Source organism: Brachionichthys hirsutus, chromosome 8 (assembly GCF_040956055.1).
Source record: "Brachionichthys hirsutus isolate HB-005 chromosome 8, CSIRO-AGI_Bhir_v1, whole genome shotgun sequence".
NCBI lineage: Eukaryota > Metazoa > Chordata > Actinopteri > Lophiiformes > Brachionichthyidae > Brachionichthys > Brachionichthys hirsutus.
In genome coordinates, this window is record NC_090904.1 from 1,799,466 (window position 1) to 1,814,223 (window position 14,758).

Consider the following 14,758-nt stretch of genomic DNA (forward strand, 5'->3'; position numbering starts at 1 on the left):
AATAATAGAGCAACGACATTATTTTTTATTTTATATTACTCCCACCAAATGTGACATTTTGTTTTTTCAAAGATTTTGTGAAATATGTAAATAATCCTGTTTGTGATGTAGAGTCGCTACATTGGATGAGGATTGACGCCGGATTAACGCTTCGATTCCGGTTAAAAGCGTGAAACGGCGAGAATAAAATGCAGACATTTAGTCTGCTTCGAGCACGGAGTGAAGGAAGCCATCGCCACTGCTCCTGATGGTGTTATATGACGCCATGATGGGGCTTATTGGTGGCCTAATAATTAAACCCGAGTGCCCACAAGATGAAGGCGAGTTTTATATTATATCACGCAGAGAGAAGTGAGTTCGAGCCCGGCGCCGCGGGCTGTGACCTACATTTAATAAACGGGCGTGTTTCCAGTACTTTCTGCGGAACATCGTGGTTTCGAAAACATTCTGGCTATTTTGTGATGCTCATGTTTTGCACAAGTAGCTCTTGACCTACATTCGTTCTGTCCCAGCCAATCACAGCTCGGCTTTCAGCAAACAGCAGAGAGAAAAGGAAACGTGACGGCGTGGGGGGCGGGGCGTGGGGGCGGCGCGCGGGGAGTCACGGTGAGCCTACGCCCCGGCAGCACGTGCCAGCTCCTTCAGACAAAGATCGTCTATGTTCGGGAGGAAAAGCCACTCTCGAGTCAAAGACAGAACTCACTCCGGTTATAGAAAGTGGTCGTGTCCAAATCATTAATCATAAACAACTACGGTAGGATTTCCTAATTTAAAAGCATTTGTGCTTATATTCACTCTACGTTTCTGCAGCAAATTCGTTCCCAGCTCCCTTTCTTATCTGGTTCTTGTGTTATTTTATTCCTAAATTTAAGGATGCAGATGTGTGAGGCTTTTTTGTTGTTGATGAACATTAAAGTTGTTAAAATAACAAAATATGTAACGTCAAACAACAAAACTGTGCCGATGACCAGATGTCTGTTTAAATCCCATCGCTTTATAATCTAAAGAGCCTTATAGCTCTTTTTCGTGGCAGGAGTGAGACCTCCCTCTTCCTCCTCTTCTTCGTTTTCTTATCGCCGAGCTCAGGCAGCCTCATTAGAATAAAATGTGTGTCAGTAGGGCAGCGTGATCTCACGTGCCGCGCGCACATGCTGCGAAGCCTTTAATAAGCAAGCAGCATTCCGACGTTGAGCGAGCCCAATGACCCACGTGACCCACGCGGGGGCTTTCGACCAATGAAAACCAGCCAGAGAATAAAACGAGTGGGGAGCACGAGAAAAGAAGGCGGGTGAGAGAGAGAGCGAGAGAGAGAAAGAGAGAGAGATCCCTGATATACATCAACAAACAGGCGGCTGACGAGGCAAACAAAAAGGAGAACGGAGACAGAAAATAGAGCCTGGTCACATTCCTCGACGCACCTGAGAACGTGCTGGTTATTTTAGGACGCGTGTTTAAACTACTTCCGCCCTGGTCGTGTTTTAGTGTTTGAACTACTTCCGCCCTGGTCGTGTTTTAGTGTGACTGTAGCTGAATACCTGCGGCAGTGACATCCTACCTGGCGCCATCAGGTGCGCAGACTGCCGGGAGTCTTTAGGTTAAAAGGAGAGAGAGGGAGAGACACTGCCGGGTCTGAGCTTTTGGATACACTCTTTTAAGTTTGACCTACATCGACGAGACGAGCGGAAGGCAGCGTTTAACCGTCTCCGATCAAACGCCGCAGAACATCTAACGTCATCGATCCATTTGGGAAACATGGAGAACAGCCCTGGCGGTGAGTGCCATTATATTTAGAATTATTCAGCAGTTTGAGTATCTTTAATTTGTGCTTCGCACGAGCAGATTCCGCTGCGCTTTCTGTATGAAATATCATCCTTTTATAGATGTATACTATATATATTTATCAGTAATCGCTTATTTTCTGCACAACTTTGGTTTCTGTGATGTGTTCTACTACTGTGGTGCATTCAAAGAACCTTAAGCGTAGGAATTTTCACACATTAGTTTTCTGTTTTTTTGAACCGCCCGTTTCCTGTGATTGGTTAATCAGGTGTTATCTGTGGTGAACGTGAATTGATTGGTAACATGGCGTGAGCCTCTCGGTCTGCAGATAGTTGAGAGGTGAGTGAGGGAAGCCCCCCCCCGCGCCCCCCCCCCGCAGCGGACTTCCGATTCTTCACTGTAAACAAACTCATCTGAAGCGACCCCGACCGGACACGTTTCTGTTCCACATGCGCCTCTCACGTTATTAATAAAAAATTTTTTACAGAATCTAATTCAGTCACCCATTTAATTTTTTTTTGGTTTTGAGCGAGGAAACAACAAATATTTACGAGGAACTTGTGTGAACTTTGACTTTGACGTGTGAGTCATTTGAACTTGTTTGCCCAAACCGACGTACAGCAGCAGTCACGCCCACAAAACGAGTCCCGATCCCCGCCCTGGTTTGGGTGGCACTGCTCGGAGGGATATCCTGTAATCTAGCGCCCCACCTCGGGCGTGGATTTAAGACGAAAAACCATAAATAAACGGGTGACCCCAATAGAAATCCTGCTAACCAATAAGAAGACAGAAATATCGTCTCCTCCGAGGACGTGACGGACGCCGCTGTCATGTTTTCTCATCTCCGCCCACGGCGGAAACAGTCGTGATAAAGCCGGAGTTCTCTCCTGCGCAGTGACTCGGGCGCGCGCCCGCAGCACGTGTCCTCAGCCTCAGAATCCACGTGCCGCCCTCGATTCCCGAGCAGCCCCGCCCCTACCCTCCCCTCGCGCTTCTCCCCTCCCGAGCGCGCGCGCGCGGTGTTTCCTGCGTGTTTGTTCCTAGCTAGCTTGGTCAATGGGTCAAAGCAGGTCGAACGGGTCGAACCGCTCTGGTTACCATGACTACGACTGGTTAAGGGTTTTATCAGCCATGATAACACAGCGCGCCTTAAATGCGGGTCGCATTTAATGGCACGTTAACCTCCATCCCGTTTAAACTGGGTCCAGATGGCTTCAGTGCAGCTCGAACATGAACTATTATTCCTGAGTATTGATCGGTAACAGCATTTACAGCTTAAACTTAAATGTATGTATATTTTTATCACTGACAACATAAACAGTTTAATAGTTAACAGGACTTATAAGTCATAAAGCATCACAAAATTAAAAACTACACATTTGTTCTCGTGGCTGTGGCTGTTTTGTTCATTTTTGCACTTTTCATTTATTTTTATTTATTATTTTTTTTAGGGGTGAGTCGAGGAAATAAATGTCGGTGCCGGCCGTAAAGATGTCTGCCTGAATACCGCGTAATGAAACTGGAAGGAATTGGGCATGTTGCTCCGTGTACGAAACGTCTTTGGCCACTAATCTTCACTGGAAATGATCTGCGTGAACGGCGTCCCGTAGAAGTACAGAAGTACAGAAGTACAGAAGTACAGAAGTACAAGCTCGCCTTGTTACCGAGATACACGATCTGACCATGCTGGTCTGTAAAACATTACACTTCATCTCAAACGTGTTTTTATTCGTTCCTTTTTTTGAAGCTGATAAGCTTCATTATAAAAAGCCAAAGCGGGATCAGGTGATCGGACCTGGCTAATCCGTTTAACCGTTTAACCGGTTAACCGTTTAACCGTTTAACCGGGCCCAGCCGGATTCTGTATTTATTTCTGGAGACCGACATTTAAACTCCCATTCAGTCTGATCGCAGGCATGAGCTCATTATTGTTTCTGGATATAGCACTAACGGCTCTGGGGGGGGGGGGGGGGGGCATCATAAAACCTGCCTCCAAAGTGCTTCAGGAACAAACATGTGACATGAGGTCACCTGTTTCACGTGTCGTGAGTCTTCCTGCCCATTCGCAGTGTAAATGTTTACATGCAAGAGGACACCCCCCCCCACACACACACACACACACACACATTCTGTTGCCACTATAACTTCTGAGCATCATGCATATGCTGTTCCTCGGCCATTCATGCATGTCCAGGGGGTGGGAGAGGAGGCCACGGCGGGGGGGGGGGGGCTGGGACACGGGTCACATGTTGTAACCTGTGGGGGGGGGGGGGGGGGCAGCGCAGATGATGTTTCCAGGGATCGTACCGGTCAGACCAGATTCCAGGAAAGGCAGAATACGGAATGTGTTGTTGCCAGAGGGGGGGGTTGAATGTAGAGTGTGTGTGTGTGTGTGCGTGTGTGCGTGTGTGTGTGTGTGTGTGTGTGCGTGTGTGCGTGTGTAGCTGCACACAACAGGTTTACCAGCGTTGACACGTGTGAGCGGCGGAATTAAGGAGGCTCTTGGAGCTAAACAGAAACGGCACGTGTTGTCTCAAGGAGAGAAAGCACAAGGGATGGGTCTGGGGGGGGGGGGGGGGGGGGCAGGTCTGGGGGGGCTTTCCTCAGAAGATTCAAAGTCCTTGCGTGCACACAGAACGGCAGCAGATAGTTTACTGTCAGTATTTAAGATAACCCTGCAAATACAGGCAGACGCACTCGGTCACATGTCCGAGTTGGGCTGCAGGAACGTGTGTGTGTGGGGGGGGGGGGGGGGGTTTAGTTATAATGAATTCACATGACTTGGTGGAATATTAGCAACTGGAAGCAGAGAAAGCCTGAAGATGTTGAGCAGCACAAGAGGAACCGGAATTAAATGGAGATTTATAGAAATAAAATGTCTGTAATTGCCTGAAATGAAGGAAAATCGTCAGAAAGCGGCGAGCAGCAAAGTGACTCCTGCTCAATATGGAGGGACGGTGGATGCAAAGACTAAAGCCTGCCCCCCCCCCCCCCCCCTCCTTCTGCTGCTGTCTACACGAGACTGCGCAAAGAGCCGGGCGGGAACTGTGTCAAGAGTCCATGTGAGCCCCGGTCAGGTGGCGAGCGGCCAAAACGGTGGGGGGGGGGGGGGGGGCGCACGTGACAGGCGGCCTTTCATCTGTCTGCAAAATACGGGGCGGGGGATGCGTGTTGTGTTCAGGGGTAATAGGGCATTTCCAACTTCGTGTGGCACACTGTAAAAAATGCACTTTCAATGCAGAAGAAGCGTTTAATGGAGAAAAGCGACATCATCAAACCGTAAAACACAAAGTTATAAAGTTCTAGCTAAATAAACTGCGCGGACGCCGGTCCGACCGGCAGATGAGTTCAGTCGCTGTTTATTCAGGATTATTTATTCGTCATTATAGAAGTTAAAATGTTACTTTTATTTCTGGTGGCGTGAATCAAAGCGGGAACATTGTGCAACGATGACGTGCAAGCTGACGTGTCGCTCCTCTCCGCTCCTCCAGGTGGCGTTATATTGTACGCCGGCTCATCCGGCAGTGCGTGCCCGAGTCCTGGCAGCCCCTCAAGCGGATACCAAACCCAGTCGCCCTCCTCCCACTCGCAGCCTTCGTCCCCAGAGGGCGTCTCCTTCCAGGAGCTCGGGGCCCTGAGGCAGAGAGGCGAGCGAGGGGGGGGGAATCGTTCCCCTCAAACGGTCTTCCAGTTTCCTGAAGTCAATTCCCCGGTTGCCCAGGTAACGACGGCGCCGTCTTCAAACTACAACCATCCCACGGTGGCCAAAAGACCGTGTGGGTTCACCGGCGCGTTCACCAGTGAGTGCCCGCGGCCTCCCTTTTGTCGCCGCTGTCGTTTCCCCCCCCCCCCCCCCTCACGGCTGTGCACGTGTTCCCCCCCTCTCGCAGAGACCGGCGGCATGGTGCTGCTGTGCAAGGTGTGCGGCGACATCGCGTCGGGGTTCCACTACGGCGTGCACGCGTGCGAAGGCTGCAAGGTGAGACGGCGCAAAGGTGGAGATCACGGCGTCGGGTTCCTGAACACGCACCCTGACGCGCCTCCTCCGTTCCTCCTCCCCCCCCCTCCTCCTCCTCCAGGGGTTCTTCAGACGCAGCATCCAGCAGAACATCCACTACAAGATGTGCGCCAAGAACGAGAAGTGCCTCATCATGCGCATGAACCGGAACCGGTGTCAGCACTGCCGCTTTAAGAAATGTCTCTCCGTGGGCATGTCCAGAGACGGTGAGAGCCGGCGCCGGTGTTCCAACAGGAACTAGGGGGGGGGAGAATTTTCCATCCTCTCTCTCTCTCTCTCTCCATTCACCTCCTTTTCTCTTTGTTCCTCCCGTCCTCTGATTTATGGCCCGAGGAGCCGCGGCGTCCCAGAAGTCATCAGTCAGAGAGAAACTGTGACAAACACAGTTTATTTTGGGAAACTGGGGCAGTTAGCTGTTGATGCCCCCCGCCCCCCCATGTGTTCAGAGAAGATGAACGACCTCTCCCGTTTCATTGTTTTCCAGCTCTTCCTGATGTTGCATTATTCCGCCCCGTTAATCCCAAATAATCTTTATTTGGGATTTAAACGAGATTTAGACGAGATTTAGACGAGATTTAGACGAGATTTAAACGAGATTTAGACGAGACCAATGATCTGCTCTCCGGCGTTATTCTGACGCGGCACTCCGATCCTCTCGGTTAAACGAGGTTCGAATAAATCATCGTTTCAGCTCACGAAGCAGCCGTGAGAAACGACGCTGACGATGTTCTTTTTTTATTTTTATTTTTTGGCTCATTTTAGACCGTCCAGATCTTTTTCAGCTTCGTCCCTCCTCTTCATCGCTCGAAGCTGCCTCCATCGTTGCTCTGAGATTCTCACTTCTCACTCGCACTTTATGTTGTTAGCTGTCGACCTAGTGACCTAGTTGTGCCAAAAAAGGGACGAGAAGACATGCGGGGGGGGGGGGGGGGAGTCCCCTCGGTTCTCGTGAACTTTAACACCGGACGCTTTCTTCTTCTCCTTCTCGTCCTCAGCCGTCCGTTTCGGGCGTATTCCCAAACGCGAGAAGCAGCGACTCCTGGACGAAATGCAGAGCTACATGAACAGTCTCAACGAATCCGCTTCCATGGAGATGGAGATGTCGCCGCCGCCCCCCCCCCACGGCCCCTGCAGTCCGCAGAGCCAGACGCCCGAAGGGGCCGGCTCCGTCGCGCAGGCGTACCGCGGCGGCCCGATCAACGCCGACGAGAAGCCGCCCAAAATGGGCGCGTCTTTCCAGAACGGTTCGGCGCGGGACGCCCCCCCGTCAGACGGCCAGAGTCGGCACGCGGTCCAGGAGGAGCAGGCCGACCTCCTGACGCCACGCTACCACGCGCCCCCCCCCAGCCAGGACGTCGCCGCCAGCATGAACGTAGACGACGCCAAGTACGCGTCCTCGTCCAATCGGACTCGCTGCCCCTTCGGTGGCGGCCCGTCGCCTCAGTCCTACGCGGCCAATCGGAACAGCCGGCGAGCCGGGACGTCCCAGAGCCAGAGTCCTTGCCCCTGGAAGCCAAACGGGGGCGCCAAAGTGCTGGTGAGCGTGATTGAATGTGTCGGTTTACGAATATCATTTTAATGTCGGTGAAGAGATCAAAGCGCCGGCTTTGATTCGGACCCCCCCTTTCGCCACCGGCCCTGACCCTGACCCCCCCCCCCCCCCCCCTCTTTTCGCCTCCACAGGCCTGTCCGCTCAACTCCTGCCCCGTGGCGCCGGCCAGCCGCTCCAGTCAGGAGGTGTGGGAGTCGTTCTCCCAGTGCTTCACCCCCGCCGTGAAGGAAGTCGTGGAGTTTGCAAAGAGCATCCCGGGCTTCCAGAACCTCAGCCAGTACGATCAGGTCATGCTCCTGAAGTCCGGCACCTTCCAGGTACGCCCCGGTTTAAAACCGTTGGGAGCGTTTCTTTTATTTTCAGTCCTTCTCCGGCGCTGATCCGGTCTTGCTCTGCCCCCTCCAGGTTCTGATGGTGAGGTTCTGCTCGCTGTTTGACCCCAAGGAGAGGACGGTGACCTTCCTCAACGGGCAGACGTACTCGCTGGCCTCGCTGAGGGCGCTCGGCATGGGCTCCTTGCTGGACGCCATGTTTGAGTTCAGCGAGAAGCTGGGCTTTTTGGGCCTGGAGCCCGACGAGATGGCGCTGTTCATGGCCGTCGTGCTGGTCTCCGCCGGTACGCTCGTTCACACGCCCGGATCGGTCGCCGACGCGGGGCGTCTCTCCCGAGTCTAACTCTTCGCTCTCCTTCCAGACCGCTCTGGCATCGTGGAGGTCGGCGCCGTGGAGCGGCTCCAGGAGAATCTCATCAAAGCTCTGCGCTCCCTCATCGCGAGCCGCCGGCCCGATGACGGCGCCCTCTTCCCAAAGTTGCTGCTGCGCCTGCCCGACCTGCGCACCCTGAACAACCATCACTCTGACAAGCTGTTAGCTTTCCGCATTGACCCTTGAACTCGCACAGGCGTCTGCATGGGGGGGTCGGGGGGGGGGGGGGCTGTCCCGTCACAAACACTGGCCCGTTCATCATGGGAGCCGCGCCGAAGTCTGAAACTGTGTGCAATAACTCTGTCACGGCGCAGTGGGAGGCGGCTAAACGCTAACCGATTTTTTTTTTTTTCTTCGTCTTGGGTTCACCTTTCACCTTTGTTTTAATCGGTTATGTTCCAAAGACGAAGAAGAAGAAGAAGAAGGACCTGCCGTCTGATCTCTCGTCCCGCCCCCCTCACGAAGCTCGCTAGAGGGAACGGCGAGCGCCGCTCCAGAGGAACGTCCGGCGGCGGTTTCCTTCCTGCACGCTAACGCTGCTTGTGCTCGGGGCGCCTCCCGCGCGTCGCGAGCAGCTCCTAGAGCGATATTTAACGGCAGTAGAAACGTCTGAGGCTTGTTCAAAGGACATAAGCTTTGTTGGGGGGGGGGAAAGGACATAAGCTTTGTTCACAATACGTTGGGGGGGGGGGGCTTTATCAAGTCGCACATTTGTGATCGACAGCATTTAAAAAAACAACAAACGGAATAATTTGTATCGGGGGTTATTGATCATGTCTGGAATGTTGGCTGTCGGGTGCTCCGTGTACATTTTGTATATAACCCTTCCTCGTTTGCAGGTTCTTGGATATGCAAATGAGGTCGGGATTAAATTACTGTGTGATGTCACAAACGATCGCTTGCTTGATGAGCTGCCGAGAGGAAGCGGCGTTTGAACGGCGTATCAATCGATGAACCGTATTGGCTGCGGCACCTTGAATATTTTGTAAATGTTTTCTGCTTGCATCTTTAGAGTATTGTTATTAAAACGCCGTCGTATATCCTTATTCTTCGTGCTCGTCTTTATTGATTTATCTTCGTCCCTTAATGCTACGCGCCCGTCGCTTTCGCCGGGGGAGCTGTAGCCTAGCAACAGAGGGGAGTCAGCCAATCACGTGTCGGGTCTGAGACCCATTAGGGGGCGACGTTGGGTCCCGAGTCTGCATCGAGTAAATATCAATATCAGGTGTGATTGATCCTGTTCAGTATTATTCTACACGTTGGGTTCATTTGACACATGAACACATGAATCGTTAGCGTACGAGACGGTATGAGGAGACGCCGTCTCCTCTACCTGTCCTCTACCTGTCCAATCTCTCCTCTACCTGTCTCATCTGTCCTCTACCTGTCCCATCTGTCCTCTACCTGTCTTCTACCTGTCCTCTACCTGTCCAATCTCTCCTCTACCTGTCCTCTATCTGTCCCATCTGTCCTACCCATCCCATCTGTCCTCTATCTGTCCTCTACCTGTCCCATCTGTCCTCTACCTGTCCCACCTGTCCTCTACCTGTCCTCTAAGGTCTCTAACAACCAAACTTTTATTCTGATAGAGGAGCCCTGCTGGAAGGCTTCTGGCTGGCCTGCCTGCTGAAGCTCTGACTGTCTGCCAGGGTTCCAGAATAGCGTGGTCTTCTTCCGCCCCCTGCTGGACGGGATGATAAACTGCAGAAGGCAGTCTTCAAGCGTCCCATCTGTAAATGTCATCGCTGCGCGAAACCGGACGGTCATTGGATAAATGCCGGGCTTTGTCCCGCCCATCAGCGTCTCTGGGGCAAGGTGATTGGATGATCGGTCTGCGGTAAAATCCATCTTTGATTGACAGTGAAATCAGCCAATCAGCGATCTTGAAGTGTTTCATTCCGTTGTTGTGAACTGATCCGGATACTTTATTGATCTCCAGCGATTAGCTAGCTATCTTAAACACGACTAGCGTTGTGTAACATTTATGAATGAGCAGCAGCCGCCAATGGCGCACTCCAACCCAAAACAAGCATGCGAGAGGGCGGGACTTCCCCTTCGACTTTGTCCAATCGACGAGCGCCCCCTCCAGCCACGTTCCGCTGCTCCGGAAGTTCGCATCGCGAAGAAATCGCAGCGCTCCCAATCGAACCGAGTCCTCTTGGTGCAGTGTGAAAACGACCCAAGTGCCCTGGAACACGGCTGAGAAGGCTCGAGCAAGCGGAGTACCCTAAACGACACCCCCTGTTTAACAGCAGCAGTGGTACGGTCCAGTTTTAGGTCGACCTGACCCTCACCGGACCGGCCCATTACAGACGAGCGTGGGGGTGCAGCCGGGATCAGGGTTCGGGAGAGATTAACCGCATGAAGATTCGTTGTAATCCGCAGGTCGCGTTCTTCCTTCACAAAGAACAGGAGAAAGGAGCTGACATTTACAGTTCGGGTTTAAAAGTCCGTCTGTGACGTCACGACAGCCGTCAGAAACACAGGGGAGTGATGAAGAAGGGAAAGGTATGATTTAACACTTCACACCATGTCGTTTGAGAGCATTGCGGTGAATGTTTATGGCTTTATGGGGAGCCGCAACATTTTAATGTCAGTTTAAAAGATGCAAATCAAAATGTTAAAGTGTTTCCTGTAGATGGTTTTAGGGTTAGGGTTCGACTCTGTGTCTGACTCTGCGTTAAATCAGTTTTAAACCCTGCAGTGAACGCAAAGATGGTTTCTCTCTTCTAACCATCATTTGATCCCAGCAGGTCACGAACGGCAACGAGCCCCCGACCTATCAGGAGGCGACCGCAGGTAAGGGAAAGGAACACGAACAAACGGCTTAAAACTATAAATCCCTCAGATGTTAATGACATCGTCTTCAGGGCGACATGTAAAACTACTTCTGTCCTCTGTCCTCTGTCCTCAGGCTACGGGGACATGGAGGCCCAGTTCGCCTGGGACGACAGAACCATCCGGCAGACCTTCATCAGGAAGGTACAGTCGTTGCACGAGGCGCGCGGCGCCGGTGGAAACGCCGGTGGAAACGCCGGTGGAAACGCGGTGACACAGTGTCGGCCCCCCCGCAGGTCTACGCCGTCCTCCTGGCGCAGCTGTTGGTGACGGTGGCCATTGTTGCAGTCTTCTCCTTTTGGTAACTCGCCGCCGACACACGAAGGCTTTTTCCTGCTCGCGTTGTCTAGAACATAACGGGAAGCGTTTTTCTCTCTCTCCCCCCCCAGGGCCCCTGTGAGGTTTTTCATTCAGACTCATCCCGACTTGTACTTGGCGTCTTAGTAAGAAGAAACACGCGACTCTCGTAACATTTATACTTCACTTATCAGGTTGTTTTATTGATTTTCTTTGTCTTTTTTTTTTTGCCACAGTCTCATGTTCCTTTGCACTTACATCGCGCTGACCTGCTGCGGAGATTTGAGGTCGACCTTCTGTCCAATATAAATAACAAATATTATTGAAGTACGTGTGTTGGTATAGATTTATGAATAAACTTTTTTTCTTCTTCCTAAACAGGAGGCAGTTTCCTTGGAATATAATTTTATTAGTTCTCTTTGTGAGTATCCCTCAGTATGACAACAACACAACACAACACAACTCAACACAACTCAACACAACACAACACAACACAACTCAACTCAACGCTCCCTTTAATCATGAAGTTTCTTCCCTCAGACTTTGAGCATGGCCTTCATGATGGGATTCATGTCTAGGTAAATCCATTTTGTGATACAGGAATGCCGATTTGTGATTCTGTGGATGTGAGCGTGACCCCCCCAGCCCCCCCCCCTCTCCCCCCTCTCCCCCCCCTCCTCCCCCTCCTCTTCCTCCAGCTTCTACAACACTAAATCGGTGGTTCTCTGCCTGGGAATCACGGCGCTGGTGTGTCTTTCTGTCACCGTCTTCAGCTTCCAGAGCAAGGTTAGAAAAATCCAAAATCTTTCCGACGAGCGAACGTGCATCGTGTTTAAATGAGACCCCCCCCCGGTTGCAGGTCGATGTGACATCGTGTCACGGGGTCCTGTTTTCGCTGTGCGTGGTCATGCTTCTCTGCGGCGTCACCGTATCCATTGTGGTCCCGTTTGGATACGTAAGTTCACCTGCTGCACCCGGTAAATGAATTCTGGGGGCTAAGGGGGTGAGCAGGAGTTGCAGGTTGAGGCCCCCCCCCAGGCGCTGAACGCGTTTGCGAGGAGGGATTAGCCTCAGAGATAAGCTGGCAAAGCCCTGCAGCCCCCCCCCCCCCCCCCCCCCTCTTAGCATGCTGCTGTCCTTGACACGGCGTTCTGTAATGCGTTCCCTCTTACGCCGCAGGTTCCCTGGTTACATGCCGTCTACGCTGTGGGCGGAGCCATCCTCTTCACACTGGTGGGAATCGGATAAGTCCTCTACTTTAATGCTGGCCTTCATTTTTACCCTCATCTTCTTCTCCTTTAGTTCCTGGCGTTCGACACTCAGCTGCTGCTAGGCAACAAGCGCCACGCAATAAGCCCAGAGGAATATATTTTTGCCACCCTCAGCCTCTACCTGGACATCGTTTACCTGTTCAGCTTCCTGTTGCAGATCATTGGAGGAGGCCGCGAGTAAACGTTGTGATTTTCTTTTACTCTTTCTGATTAATTTGTGTCTATAAATCGATCAAACGTAGAACAAGGAGCCGTCCGCACAATCCGGCCATGCTGCTCTGGGGTCTGCTGAGACGCCGGCATCCTATTATGTGTGTTTAATCAGTTGTTGAGCTCGTAAGTGGCCGCGACACGAAACCAGGGCCGAGGAGGATCCGTTTCCAGGGATGCGCTGCTGTCTTTATCCTTAGTTGAGCCAAAAAGGGAAGATTCAGGACGTCTGCACTCGAGTTCAGCCGGGCGGAAATGTCTTCACTTTATGTGCAGCAGATGTTTAACAGGTTTTATTCTACATGGAAAGGATATTTTTATGAACGGTGCAATTTTAGCGTGCATGGTTTACGAAATCTAAAGAACTTTAAGAAACAACGTGGCCTTCGAACGTTAACGTTGTTGGAGATAATTTAGTGAATATCTCAGATGTAAGGAAACTATTAAAGCATTCGTCATCGCTGATCCCGGGGTCTTAATGGAGCGCCACCTCTCGACAGATGTTTTCTCACGACATGAAAGAAAAAACGATTGCAGAGGAAGAGAGAGAGCCCGTCAACTAGCCCGTCAACTAGCCCGTCAACTAGCCCGTCAACTAGCCCGTCAACTAGCCCGTCAACTAGCCCGTCAACTAGCCCGTCAACTAGCCCGTCAACTAGCCTGTCAACTAGCCCGCCAACTAGCCCGTCACCCACTGAAGAATCAGGAAAAGGACAGACTCCTACCTACAAAATATCTGGAAGAATAGTCTTGATTATTTCAACACCAATCTGGAGTTGGTGTTGAAATACTAATGTAGTAAAAAGTTAGATTCTAATTAAAGACGGAAAATCACACGACCATTGAAACAAGGCTTTTAATAAAAAAAAAGGAGCAATTGACATATTCAAAGAGAAAATCAAGAAAGGAAGAAACTCTTATCTCAATAAAAAAAAAAAGGTACAGACAATTTAGAAACTCTGGCACAGGAAGACAAAAGTAGCCAAAAGGCTTTGCAAAATAACCAAATATCAAAACATCTTTCCTCTCACAAAACTGTACAAAATGAGTTCTTGTATAAATAAGAAAACTGTTCACAAGCAGGGAGGAAGACGAGCCCGCCTGATTTTCAAAATGCCGGGGATTCACACAAGCTCGGTTCATACAGTATGGAGTAACATGTTTGTACTCGCTCACGTTCAACAACACCATAAGACAAAATCGGAGTTTTGATTGTGGTAAATATATGTATAAAAAATAAAAATGAAAAAAAAGAGGGAAGGGGGGGGGGCATTTTGAAAATCCAACCCGGGCAGCATCTGTCTCACCTGTTTGGAAATCCTGTTTTAGCAGCAAAACATTTTGAAGCTATGAAATAAACCATCAAATCTACATTAGGATGGACAAAAAGAGCGTTTTTAAATTGATGTCGAATAAAAGTATAAGTGCAAGTTTTTTCTTTATCTCAAATATTGTGTCCCACACTGGTGAATGTTATTCCTACTAGTTCAATGTAATTTTCTTTATGTTAATTATAGTGCACTGGGATTTCCTATAATATTATCTCCACTGAGGAGTTTGTAAGAAAATAAAATAAAATAAATAAACACTGCATTGTAACAAGTGGTTATTTCATAGTTCCAAAGTCCTGGTTTTGTATTTAAAGTGATGGCTAATACATGGAATATTATTTTTACCAATGTCTAAACAATACCCATGACATTTTCCTTCATGGTGCACTGGACCTGACAACCCGTTTGTCACTGTGTTATCGAGACCGGATATAAACCACAAAAAAATCCAAAGCAAAAAAAAAGCACGCAAGAAACAAGCAAAATGGTGCGAAGGGGAAGAATATTTACAAGAAAGAGCTCAAAGTAAAAACGTCTCATCCTTAATGGCTGTGGATTCCTCTTGGGGTTCCGCAGAGAACGGGGAAGTTTCTGTGTAATTCCCCCCCCCCCAGCCATTTGACAGCCACACACACACACAGCAGATCCGTGGATGAGAGCGTTTGTAGCACGGAGCTGAAAGAGGGGCGGTTACAACATCTTTGGTTGTGGAAATGCACAACAGAAAAACAACAAAATATTGAGGTGTAGAAAAAAA

The 14,758-nt window shown here is 50.5% G+C and overlaps 2 protein-coding genes across 3 annotated transcripts; both read left to right on the top strand.

Moving 5' to 3' along the window:
- The first annotated feature begins 1,323 nt into the window (after nt 1–1,323).
- Nucleotides 1,324–9,100, top strand: LOC137898244 (nuclear receptor subfamily 1 group D member 1-like). Its single transcript, XM_068742258.1, has 8 exons — nt 1,324–1,771; nt 5,271–5,579; nt 5,670–5,758; nt 5,859–6,003; nt 6,793–7,334; nt 7,481–7,666; nt 7,755–7,965; nt 8,044–9,100. The coding sequence occupies exons 1-8, from the start codon at nt 1,753–1,755 to the stop codon at nt 8,238–8,240; spliced, it is 1,698 nt and encodes a 565-aa protein (XP_068598359.1). The 5' UTR covers nt 1,324–1,752; the 3' UTR covers nt 8,241–9,100.
- Nucleotides 9,101–10,547: 1,447 nt separating this feature from the next.
- faim2b (Fas apoptotic inhibitory molecule 2b) lies at nt 10,548–12,641 on the top strand. 2 transcript variants are annotated; one of them, XM_068742696.1, is made up of 12 exons: nt 10,548–10,562; nt 10,805–10,853; nt 10,969–11,036; nt 11,129–11,193; nt 11,282–11,335; nt 11,426–11,476; nt 11,571–11,610; nt 11,730–11,767; nt 11,888–11,975; nt 12,049–12,144; nt 12,369–12,422; nt 12,492–12,641. In XM_068742696.1, the coding sequence occupies exons 1-12, from the start codon at nt 10,548–10,550 to the stop codon at nt 12,639–12,641; spliced, it is 768 nt and encodes a 255-aa protein (XP_068598797.1). The 2 variants fall into 2 exon arrangements, with proteins under 2 accessions (XP_068598797.1, XP_068598798.1); XM_068742697.1 differs by having other exon boundaries at nt 10,808–10,853.
- The last annotated feature ends 2,117 nt before the right edge of the window (nt 12,642–14,758 follow it).